This window comes from Terrapene carolina, unplaced genomic scaffold, assembly GCF_002925995.2.
Source record: "Terrapene carolina triunguis isolate 2854851 unplaced genomic scaffold, T_m_triunguis-2.0 Scaffold88, whole genome shotgun sequence".
Taxonomy (NCBI): Eukaryota; Metazoa; Chordata; order Testudines; family Emydidae; genus Terrapene; species Terrapene triunguis.
This window is the reverse complement of record NW_020664439.1, coordinates 44,823,589-44,835,235: the sequence shown is the minus strand read 5'-3', so window position 1 is coordinate 44,835,235 and position 11,647 is coordinate 44,823,589. Positions and strand designations below refer to the sequence as shown.

General features: G+C 65.4%; 1 protein-coding gene across 1 annotated transcript in view; it reads left to right on the top strand.

Moving 5' to 3' along the window:
- Window positions 1-693: 693 nt before the first annotated feature.
- LOC112110198 (intestinal-type alkaline phosphatase-like) overlaps window positions 694-11,647 on the top strand; it is a 16,480-nt gene continuing 5,526 nt past the window's right edge. Inside the window, exons 1-9 of the mRNA XM_026649936.1 lie at window positions 694-781; window positions 5,476-5,592; window positions 7,449-7,564; window positions 8,268-8,442; window positions 8,714-8,886; window positions 9,703-9,837; window positions 10,110-10,179; window positions 10,760-10,894; window positions 11,444-11,635. Coding sequence (XP_026505721.1) covers window positions 694-781; window positions 5,476-5,592; window positions 7,449-7,564; window positions 8,268-8,442; window positions 8,714-8,886; window positions 9,703-9,837; window positions 10,110-10,179; window positions 10,760-10,894; window positions 11,444-11,635 — 1,201 coding nt within the window. The remainder of the gene's footprint in view (window positions 782-5,475; window positions 5,593-7,448; window positions 7,565-8,267; window positions 8,443-8,713; window positions 8,887-9,702; window positions 9,838-10,109; window positions 10,180-10,759; window positions 10,895-11,443; window positions 11,636-11,647) is intronic.

Sequence of the window (11,647 nt, the reverse complement as noted above, 5' to 3'; positions counted from 1 at the left end):
GCTCAGGAGAGGATCCAGTTGCCAGTCAGGCCGACGGGGGATTTCGGGACTGGAAGGAGCTGGGCAGGGTTGGAATTTGGGCAGGAACAGGGTCTGCGATTTACTCACAAGTTTCTTTTGTGACTGCAAAGCCGCCTCCTTCGTTTGCAAGTTAAATAGCTCAGCCCTCTTATCAGAGGGGCCAAAGCTTTTACTGCTCCTCCCAAGGGGTTATTGGTCCAGCGTGCTCAGAGCAGGCCTGGATCTCTCACCCTGCACCGCCCCACGCAAACGCCTTGTCCTGCGTGGGGGGGGTCTCGAATCTCAAGCAATGGCTTTGTCCTTTCGATGGTGACACCGTGATCTCCGGGGTAAGACATGCGCCGGGGGGGAAATAACAGAAAGCTTGGCCGGGGTCTTTGCAATGGCCGGAGTGGACAGTCATTAGCAGAGCCAAGCGCTGGCCACTCTGCCGGGTGGAAGGGGGAGCAGAGCCATCAGCCCAGCTCCCCCGCTGCTGTCCCTCCCGGGAGATTGTTTCCTTGAATGTGATCAACGCTTCTTTCGCCCTCTGCTGCAGGACTTTACCACCCCGACGCATTGGGCAATGTGCCAGACGGTCCAAAGGTGAAAGGAAGCGTCTATAAAGAGACAGCTCCTTCTCCTTGGGAGAGACGGCAGAGTTTGCGTAGGGATTCCCCCGGCAGCTGCAAAATGAGCTCGCGGCCACACCTGGCCACCGCCGGCATCTGTGTCTACCTCTGCCTTGCCGCTGGCCTCGCTGCTGTGCCTGCCTCTTTAGGTGAGAAGCAAACTTTCCGCCTGGCCTGAAAGGCTGATTTTGTACGGCGAGGGAGGGGGCTTTTTCAGCTGGAAACCTCTGCTGCTTTGTCAGACGGGTGGGTGTCTTGTCACACTGGATTGGCCCTGAAGCAGCCAGCTAAAGGTAGGGGTGAGTCGAGCTACAGATCCGCTGTCCTGCCCGACGTTTGAAAGAGGGGGAAGCGTCGCCTTGGGAGAGGGGTTTGTCTTTTGGAAGGGGGGGTCCGTGGGGCAGATTTGCTCTCCCTGGGCTAGAGCTGGGGGCACCCACTGCCAACACCTTGCTGTCCCGGTGCCTTGGTGACGCCAGCAGCAAAGCCAGGACGGCACGCCACAAACTGCTGCTGCTTCACTGCCCGGGCACTGAAATCCTCCTGGTAAAGACAGAACGACGTAGGGGCAGAGCTCGCTGGGGCTGGTGGTGCATCCGAACAGTGCATGGGCGGGTGGGGATCCCTCATGTTCCAGAGTTTGATGTAGTGGCAATAGAGTTGACTGGTAAACACAACGGAGACGTACAGAGAGGCCTGGCTTGACAAAGCCCTGGCTGGGATGATTTTGTTGGGATTGGTCCTGCTTTGAGCAGGGAGTTGGACTAGATACGTCCTGAGGTCCCTTCCAACCCTGATAGTCTATGATCTATTACGCCCATCTGGCCATTCTACAGTGTTCCCCAGCATGCTGAGGGGTCTAGCTGCAAATTCTTTCCTTGTTTGCCCTGCTGTGGTAGCCGGGTTGGTCCCAGGATATGAGAGAGACAAGGTGGTGGCGGGGGGGAGAATCTCTTTTATTGGCCCTTCTGCTGGGGGAAGGGACCAGCTTTCTTGCACTGAGCTGAAGAAGTCATCTGGGGGAGCTCGAAAGCTGGTGCCTTCCCCCAACAGAAAATGGGCCAATAAAAGAGAGAGAAAGAGAGAGACACACACACACCTCTCTTGTAATTCTCTCCTTGGTAGAGACGGAGAAACCGCTCCTGCTTTCTGGGCAGGTTCTGGAGGTGAACAGCGTGGAAGGGGTTAGTCGAGTCCCAATAGCTATTTGCTTGTTACCGAATCTAACAGGTCACCGGGGTTGTTCACAGCCATCAACAAGCAGCAGCTTCCTCTGCTGGTTGTGTGACACCCGCTGTCCTTTCCTGGAACATCCGTCAGTCCTTTCGGGGCCTTCACGTGCTATTGATGTATGGGGCTTTCATGGAGCGTGTGCCATGGGAAAGCAGGTCCCGTCCCACTGCTTGTCGGGTTGTCCGGAGGCAGGCAAGACCCTTGTCTGGAGCAGCAGGGCTGTCTTCGGGCGTTTACCCGCCGGGCTGTTAAGATAGGGGTTTTGAATCACTTGGCTCGTGCTGTCTTCGGAGGAGGGGGCTTTCCGATAACGGGTCTCCAACGCCCCCCGCTCTCTGGAGCCCGCTGCCACCTTAGTCCAGCTCAAAGTCCCCTGCACCCCCCCCCTTCTGGCAACAGAAATGACTGCACAACCCCAGTGCGGGGACTGGGCCCTGAGCCCCCTGCCCGGGCGGTGGGGCTCTGAATTTGGCCCTGGGTCCCAGCAAGTCAAAGCCAGCCCTGGCGACCCCATTGAAATGGGGTCATGACCCACTTTGGGGTCCCGAACCACAGTCTGAGAACCGCTGTGCGTGGTGGGGCAGCGAGCCATCGCGGACGCTGGTCCCGCCCCCAGGTCAGCGCGGCACCGGGAATCCACAGGGGAGGGGGGACATCTGTCTAGGGAGTTGCTGGGCTCCTGTCACCGCAGTGTCTGGGCGCCTGTCTTGCGCTGAAGGGCCTGTTGGGATGTGTCTGGGATGGGCCGGCGCAGGTGGGGTTGAACGGGGCTCCAGACTGTTCCCCCAAACAGTGCAATGGGCTGTGCTCCCCCACCCCTCCCTGGCAGCTGCTCACACCCAGCAGTGGGGGGTAGGGGAGCACTGGGGGGCAGGGCTAGTCACGGAGCTGCCGTGGAGGTGCCTTGGGGCAGAGACTCCTGCCCTAGGACAGGGTTTTAAAAAGCGCCTCAGAGAGCTGGGGGTGCAGGGCCTGTTGACAGCGAATGAGATTGGGCCTAGTGACTAGGGCTCTGGATTGGGAGGCAGGAGACCTGACTCGACCACTGGGCTGCCAGGTGACCTTGGGCAAGTCGCTGCCCCATTCTGTGCCTCAGTTTCCCCATTGTACGGGGGATCATCCTTTGGGAATTGTGCCCCTGGTCAGTGTCCCCACATGGGTTGTAGGCCAGAGTGGCTGGGCAGCGTGACGGGGTCCGGCTGGGGGTTCAGTTCAGCCCCTCATGTGTAGCTGCTTTGCAGGGAGGTGAAAGGCCTTTCTCTGAGCCCTCCCCTGTCCCCCTCCAGAGCAGCTCTCCCGCTGCCCTGGCACGGTCCCCTCGGGGGGAGCTCTGTTCTCAGGTGATCACCCTGGTATGCACCGGGGTCCCCACGCTCCCTTGGCTGGTGCCGCACGGAGGCTGCTGTCTGTCGGTTGCTGAGGTGGGGGCGCTTGGGGGGACTGGCGGGCAGCGGGTGTGGGCATGCGCCGGAGCTCTTGGAAGTGCTGGGCTGGGTGTGAGACAGGAGGCGGGTGGCTCCGGGTTTGGGAAGAGGGCGGGGGGACCTAGCGGGTCTTGTTTGACGAACCCGGAGCGAGGAGGGGTCGCTATGCAGATCCCCTCCCCCCCGGGTCCGTGTCTTTCCTGAGCGCCGGGCAGCAGCCCGGACGGCACCTGCCTCTGTGGGTGAGCCACAGGCTGCTCTTGTGGGGGAATCTCACAAGTCCTGGGTGCTTCTCACAGCTGACCAGGTGCCCACTCCGGTTCAGGCCTCCTGAGCTTTGCCCTCACCGTGCTCGCCAGCAGGGGGCAGTGTGGAGCCCACACCCGTCCCAGGCTCTGCAGGGAGAAGGCAGAGGAGGCCTCGCATTGCACAGGATGGGAGGCAGGGTGATGTGGCATGGGCACGTACAGCCAGTGAGTGTCGGCCCAGGCCCCCAACCCCACCCCCTCCACTCCAGCAGCTTTTCTCCCTCGGCCCAGCGCATAGTGTCTCATTCATCACCAGCTGAATGATCCAGCGGCTGCCGGGAGCCACAGGTTGTGTGGCCAGCATCTGTCTGTGTTAGGCCCCAATCTGTCTTTCCCGCTGCAGCCGGGCTGCTGAAATGCTGCAGGGACGGGCGCTGTGGAATTGAAACCCCGGGGCTGGGGAACGGGAGGGGAGGGGAGTTGCCAGGGCAGATTATTTAAGGTTCTCGGGAGATGCTGGGCCAGATTCTCCACTGGCGTAAACTGGCGTGGCTCCAGGAGGTGTGTGACAGTTGACATCAGCCAGGAGTTTGGCCCAGTGAAAAGCCCCGAATTAGAAAAAAAAGAGAGAGACAAACAGTTTATGTAGGGCCTAGACAAAATCAAAATCGTGTGCTCTCTGGCTCCCGCTGCAGGCTGTGTTGATTAATGCAACCGCCTGTGCTGGTGCATAAGGAGGGGGTTGTCCATTGTTTAACTGAGAGGGAGCAGTGCATCGCGCTGGCACTTGGGCCTCATCTAGAGGTGGAGACGAGGGCCCCCATGGCGAGGGGGTGGGGGTGTAATCCCCCCCCCTCGTACTGTGCGAGCCGACCCCTCGGCTGAGCCCAGCATGGTGGAAAACAGTGCCAGAGGCTGGCCTGTTCAAAGCCCCATTGGCAGCATTTGCTCTTTAAATCTCCCCACGGGAACCTGCCTGTAAAATCCTGCCGCCGGCTGTGGGTCATGCCACCCGCAGGGCAGCCCCAAACGGGGAGGAAGCATCGAATTCCCAGCCCCACTCTGGGTGATTCCGAGCACCGAGGGGGGCAACGTTCGAGGAAACCCGGCACAGCTCATGCTCTAGGGGGCGCTGTTTGACCTGTGTTGCCCTGATTCTTTAATGGCACAAGGAGCCCTGGGTGGGACTGGAAGATCCAGGATCTGGGCTTTTCCCTGCGTTCCAGCTCCCAGGAGGTAGAAACATCACGGGGGACCAGATCTCCCATCATTTCAGCGCCGCGGACGACGCCCTGCGCCCAAATCTCATGCAAAACCCCCAGTGAACTCATGTGCCTGGGCACCGCTGCACCCTCTGCTGGATGGAACCAGAACTGCCCAGCTGTGCGACATAGACCCCGTACTGCAAGCAGCTCAGGTTGATTCTCCGCTGGCCGGAGCTGTGGGAGCTGTCTCCCCCAGGAAGGTGCAAGTGGCCCTGGTGTGAAGCAGGGTGACAGTGCTGGGTGGGCTGTGCTGATGATCCAGACCCTGAGCGAGGGGTTCCCGGGGCTTGGGTTGCTGTAGGAGGCGGCTGTGGGCACAGGGCCTGCCTCCAGCGGGTGCCGCTTAACTGCCAGGAGCAGGGCTGTGCTGGAGAGGTGGGGGAGCGGCTTAGCAGGATCAGTAGCTAAAATCCTCATCCGTCTCAGGAAGACCTGGAGCTGTCTGTCCTGGGGGACATTGCCCGGACTCCTACCCCCATGGGAAGGCCCCCCCATTCTGAAGCAGGCTGCGTCGGTCACGCTGGCTGCCGTCCGCTCTCCCAGCACGGATGGGGCGTGCCGTGGCTCGGCTGAGCAGGGTGATGTGGCTGGTGCCCGCTCACCCGCCCCCTGCTCTGGGTAGGAGGGCGCGCTGTGTCCAGGCCCTGACCCCCGCACCCTCCCTGCCTTTCAGAGGACGAGAAGGCCCCTGCCTACTGGAATGAGAGAGCCAGGAGGACGCTGGAGTCGGCGCTGACCCTGGCACCCGTGACCCGCCATGCCAAGAACATCGTTCTCTTCCTGGGCGACGGTGAGTGCAGTGGGCACTGGGTCCCTCCTCCTTCTAATCTGCCTTTGCCCACCAAGCCTAGCCTGGTGCCCCCCGGGGCCGGGTACCTGGCCGCCCCCAGCCAAGGGGCTGCACCGGCAGCTTGGCCAGGGGAGCCCGGGGCTCCCTGAGGGAACAGGGGGTCTCTGTTTCCAGCCACTCGCCGGCCCTCGCAGAGTTTGGTTTGCAGCAGGAACCTGCCCCCCGCGCTGGGCATGGGGCAGCGTTAGCCGGCAGGGCGCGGGTGCCCGGGGCGGGGCCCGGGGGTGAATGCTCCAGGCTCAGCCTGGTCGCTCTTCCCTGCCGGCTGGTAGCCGAGGGAGCAAGGATTGCGGCTTCTCTGCCCCTAGATGGTGGCAAGGCCTGGCCGGGAGGGCTCCTCTCCCCACGGCGCATCCGGCCAGGGGCCCCACCCCGTGCCTCAGTGTCCCCAGCAGCGGCCTAGGGATAGCGCTGCCCTGGACAGCGGCTGGGGAGGGTGAAGGTCACCGGGTATGGCTGTGGCCAGCTGTTTGGAGGGGCTGGGTGCCTGCCGTGGCCACGCGGCTCTCCCCGGGGGAAGGGGGGCTGGCTTGGGGGGTGGAGGCAGTGACCCGGCACGGGGCAGAATCCTACCAACTCAGGGAGATCCTTCCTGGAGTGAGGGATGGGGGGGCTGCTCCTGTCCTAGCCCCCGGGGACCCCCACCATCGCAGCTGTAGGACCCCCCCCCCAGTTGTCTTCTTTCCTCCTCCCCCCCAACCATGCTCCGCAGCTACTTCAAAGGGCTCTGCCCTCCCCTCCCCTGTTCAGTCCTGCTCTGCCCTCCCCTCCCCCCTTGAATCCTGCCGCGCTCTGCCCTCCCCCACCCCGCTTCAGTCCCACTGTGCCATCCCTCCTCCCCTCCCCCCTTCAGCCCCGCCCTGCTCTACCCTCCCCTCCTCTGACCTCGACTGCTCCCTCCCTGGCCGCTGCTTGATGCCCCGTGGCCCACCGGCATTTCTGCAAAGCGAGCCCTGGCTGCCGGAGGGGAGGGGTGTGGGCCTGGCTAATGTGGCCAGGGAAGCCTGTAACTCCAGGCGGGGGCTGCGAGTCGCTCCGGGACACGGGGTCGCCCCAACCTTGGCCCCATCCAGCCGGAGCCACCTGTGCCAGGACCAAAGCTAAAATTTCTCTCCTAACCACAGTCCGTCCCTGTGCGCTGGCTGGCCAGGTCCGGCTCGCTGGCAGCACTGAGCACGCTCAGCCCCGGGGCAGGCTCAGCACCCCACGTCACGGGTGGGGAAACTGAGGCACCGAGGGCAGAGTCAGCTAGCAGAGCTGGGAAGAGAATTGAGGCACTTCAGACCCTGGGCCGGTGCTGAGCCCACTGGGCCGCATGGGCCCCGTGGTTACGGCAGCGACTGTGAGAGCCGGTAGCTGTACAAGGCCTTTGCCCTGCCAGCACACGGTTCTGAGTCCATCCAGCAGGGGGGCGCCGGGGCCAGCGTGGGATCAGGATCCTCAGTCCCCGGCCGCGCAGAGACAGGGCTGCCTGGGCAGGGGCTGTGTCAGGGGAATGCGGGGCCCGGCCTGCACGGAGAGCGCTGCCTCGCCCGCTCCAGGCCCAGTGCCCGCTGGCCCCGTGACCTGCCCAGAGGAGAGGGATCCTCGCACGGGGATGGGGTCTGCTGGGCATCTCCCCCCTGCTTTCACTAGTGGTAACAGTGGCTCCCACGAGCCCCAGAGGCAGCTCAGCGGCGCCCCCCGCTGGCCGATCCAGGAGCGGCAGGGACTGTCTCCGGGCTGCGCCCCATTGACTGCCCCCCGTCAGCCCCCGAGGCTGCAGTGCTAATGCTGGGCTGGTGCTGGGCTTGCAGGCATGGGGATCTCCACCGTCTCCGCCGCTCGGATCTACAAGGGGCAGCTGGAGGGAGGGCCCGGCGAGGACAGCCGGCTGGCCATGGAGACCTTCCCCTACGTCGCCCTCGCCAAGGTGAGTGCCCGGCCCCGGGAAGGACGGGGCAGAGAGCAGCGGACTCTGGAGCTGGCCCTCAGCAGAGCCAGGCCAAGCCTAGCCCTCTGCCCCCTGGGCACCGCTATGCCCACCGGGCTCACGGCTCGGCTCTGGAGGCCCGGGGCCCCCATCCCCCCCACGCTCTGGGAGCCGGCCCATCAGCAAGGGGAAAGTCGCCACGCGGCCGTCGGCCCTCCCTGCCCTGGGCAGCTGGCGCGAGGTAGGGTGCCCCAGCGCGGGCCAGGGAGGGGACCGGGGAGGGAGGGTCTAGGGAAGCGGGGTACGCATGAGAGCAGAGCAGGGGGTTGGCAGGGCTGGGGCGAGGGGGGGGGGTTGGCCTGTGATGCGGTGAGAGCCGGGAGGGGGAGGTGACTTCAGACCCAGAGTGCGGGGGTGGAGCTGGCCTGGGGTCACCCCCACGTACTGTGCCCTGCGCCCACAGGCTGGGTTCCCCTGTGGGGTGGGAGCTCGCAGATGGCCGTGGGCCTCCCCGCTGGGGGTCTGCGTAGCAGCCGGGAGGAGCCCTGCGGGGGTGGGAGGGTCCCAAATCCCCTGGACATCTGGCTCCACCGTTCAGTCCTCCCGCTGGGTGAGACGCCCCCAGCTGCCCGGGAACGCTCCCGGGGCACGGGCTGTGCCAGCCGCCCCCAGCGCCTGTTCCTGGCCCCTTGCTGTCTTGCAGACGTACAACGTGGACCGGCAGGTGCCCGACAGCGCGGGCACTGGCACCGCCTACCTGTGCGGGGTGAAGGCCAACGCCAAAACCCTGGGGGTGAGTGCCGCCGCCGTCTACGGCAAATGCAACACCACGTGGGGCAACGAGGTCCACTCCATCCTGCACCGGGCCAAGCAGTCGGGTAAGAGAGCACCGGGGAGGGTGCCCGCACCACGGGCAGTGCCAGGGAGCTGCCCTGCCAGCATGGGTAGTGCTGCCTGGGCTCTCTCTGACCCAGCCCAGCTTGGGGCACATTTTGCCCTCCCTGTCTGTGCCCCCTCTCCCGTAGCCATTGGCACGACAGAGCCAGGACTTGCTGGCACCAGCCTGGGCACTGATCACCCCCTTCCGCTGCGTGCGGAGGCTGCCCAGCAGAGACCGGCAGTAACCCGCCCTCCCCTCCGGTGTGGCAGGCAAGTCGGTGGGCATCGTGACGACCACCCGCGTGCAGCACGCCTCGCCGGGCGCGTCCTATGCCCACGTGGTCAACCGGGAGTGGTACAGCGACGCTGACCTGCCCAAGGAGGCCATCAGGCAGGGCTGCAAAGACATCGCGTACCAGCTGGTGCACAACACAGACATCAACGTGAGCTGCCGTGGGCAAGGGGCCGTGGTGTTGTGGGGCGTGGGGCCCGGGGCATGGAGCGGGCACCTCCCGGCCCTGCAAGGCCAGCTGGGACCCAGCCCCCAGCAAACCACTTGGGGGCAGGGGCCGCCTGCCACATGGCCGGGGGTAGGGGAGAGACCTCTCCAGCAAGCACAGATCTTGTGGCATCCCTGTGACCTCCTGGCACGCCACAGTGTCTGACCCTGCCCAGCTGGGCTGATCTGCACCCGGGTGCTGAGCTCACACCCCAGCAGGCCGTGACGGTTCAGCCTTCGCGTCTGGCTGTTGATTCCCTGCGCCCGGCTGGGGCATTGTGGGGAGGGGAGCAGGGGACAGAGCCGGCTCTTTCTCTGGGGTCCATGGGGGGGCTCACAGGGGGCTCCCCCCGCAGGGATGCTGCATGCCAGCTGCCCCGTCCCCTGCTGCAGCCGGCTCTGTTCATCCCAACGACACAATATTGGCTCTTCTGGCTGCCTCTGAGCCCCCCTCCCCCCGCACCGGCAGGGCTCTGCCCCCTTCCCCAGAGCCCAGCCCCCCGGGGGAGGGGGTGCAGTTATGGGGCCCTGCTTTCCTGCTGGGGAGCCTATATCCCAGCCAGTGGTTTGTCATGAGCGCCTGGATGGGGCTTCCCTGCCCAGCAGGTCCCTGTACTCCCCATGTCGGCCAGAGGGGGCGCTGCCGTGGTGCGGCTGGCTCCCGGCCAGGGCTCTGGTCCGGCCCGTGGGGGTGTCGGGGCGCGCTGGGCTCCGGTGCCGCTGACGGCTGGACTCCCCCCTGCCCCCACCCCGTCTACAGGTGATTCTGGGCGGTGGGAGGATGTACATGACTCCCCGGAAGACCCCGGACCCCGAGTACCCGACGGACCCAAAGCAGAGCGGGACAAGGAAGGATGGACTTGACCTGGTGGAGAGGTGGCTCAGTGCCAAGGAGGTACCAGCTCTGCCCATGCCCCCAAGCAGAAGGGCAGGGATGGGGGGTGGCCCCGAACGCACACGGCTGGATCGCCTATGGGACAGTCACACGCTGTGTGCTCCCATGGGCATGCATGTGAACGACATGCTTTGCGGGCGTGGGCGTGCCTGTGACACGCTCCGGGGGGGGAGCCCGTACGTGGGGCAGAGATGCACTGGGCGTGGCCTGGCATGGCTGCTCTGGGTGTGCCCCATGGGCGGCTGCCTGAGCCGTGTCTGTTCTGGTGGCAGGGGGCGCGGTACGTCTGGAACAAGGAAGGCCTGGACGCCGTTGATGAGAACTCCACCGACTACCTCCTGGGTAAGGGTGCCGGCCGGGCCGGGGCTGCCCGTGCTCCTTGGCTGGCCGCGACGGGTAGTGCCGCCCCCTCGCTGCCCGCGCGGTGCCGTTAGTCGGGCTTGTCCGTACAGCAACGTGGGGGAACAAACCCCGGCTGAGCAGGGCACCCCGGGGCTCGGTCCCCCACCGCAGGGAGCTCCCTGGCCCGAGCAGCAGCCCCGCCACGGGCAGGAGGGGGCTGGCGTCCGAGGTGCGTTGGGGACCATCTCATGTAAATTCGCTGCATTCGGGGATCCACTCGGCCTCTGTGTGGGGCTGGCCCTCAGAGCCGCATGCACCCCACTGCTGGCCCAGGGGCACAGAGCGGGCCAGCCCCTTGGCACTGCCAGCCCCGGCCAGGCTGGGATGCCAGAGAGAGAACGAGCCCCCAGACGGGCAGGGGGCCGGGCTGGTCACAGCTGTCCCAGGGGCTGGGCGGGTGTCAGGCCCGGGTGAATAGGATCCTTCTCCCAGGGCCGGTCCCCCCGCAGCCCCGGTACCGGACAGGCTGGGCCCCCGGGCAGCACTCCGAGGCCCTGACGTTGGCGGCTCATCCCGGCAGGTCTCTTTGAGCCCAAGGACATGAAGTACGAGCTGAACCGTGACGCCAGCACGGACCCCTCCATCGTGGAAATGACGGAGAAAGCCATCCGTATCCTGCGCAGGAATCCCCGCGGCTTCTTCCTCTTTGTGGAAGATGAGTTGCCCCCTGGAGCCGGCCCAGTCCCACCCGCCGGCCGAGAGCGCAGGGACCCTCCCCCACCCCCGGCCCAGCCCCTCCCGCCGGCCGTGCGTTCTGCTGGGGGGGGGAGGTCGGCAGCGCGCCGGGGGCGAGTTACAAGCCATCCTGTGATTAGGATTGCCAACTTTCTGATTGCAGAAAACCCAACACCCCTGCCTCTGCCCCGCCTCTTCTCCGAGGCCCCGCCCCCACCCACTCCATCCCCGCTCCCTCGCTTGCTCTCCCCCACCCTCGCTCACTAGCTCATTTTCACTGGGCTGGGGCAGGGGGTTGGGGTGCGGGAAGGGGGTGCAGGCTCCGGGGCGGGGCCAGAAATGGGGGGTGAGGGCTCGAAAACCGGACGCCTGACAACCCTACCGGCGATGCCAGGTGACAAAGCCATGATGTCTGCCCCAGGGGTAGACGCCAGCCCGGTGCCCAGGCAGGGGACTGGAGGGGGGGCTGGGGTTTCCCTGCGGGGGGGTGAAGGGTGGGGGCGTGACGGGCTCCCTCTCCCTTCTGCACGAGGCAGGATCGACCACGGGCACCACAGCAGCAGAGCCAAGCAGGCCCTGAGCGAAGCTGTCATGCTGGACCGGGCCGTGGCCCGCGCCGCCGAGCTGACCAGCGCCTCGGAGACCCTCACCGTGGTGACGGCCGACCACTCGCACGTCTTCAGCTTCGGCGGCAGCACGCCCCGCGGCAACAGCATCTTCGGTGAGCGGGGGG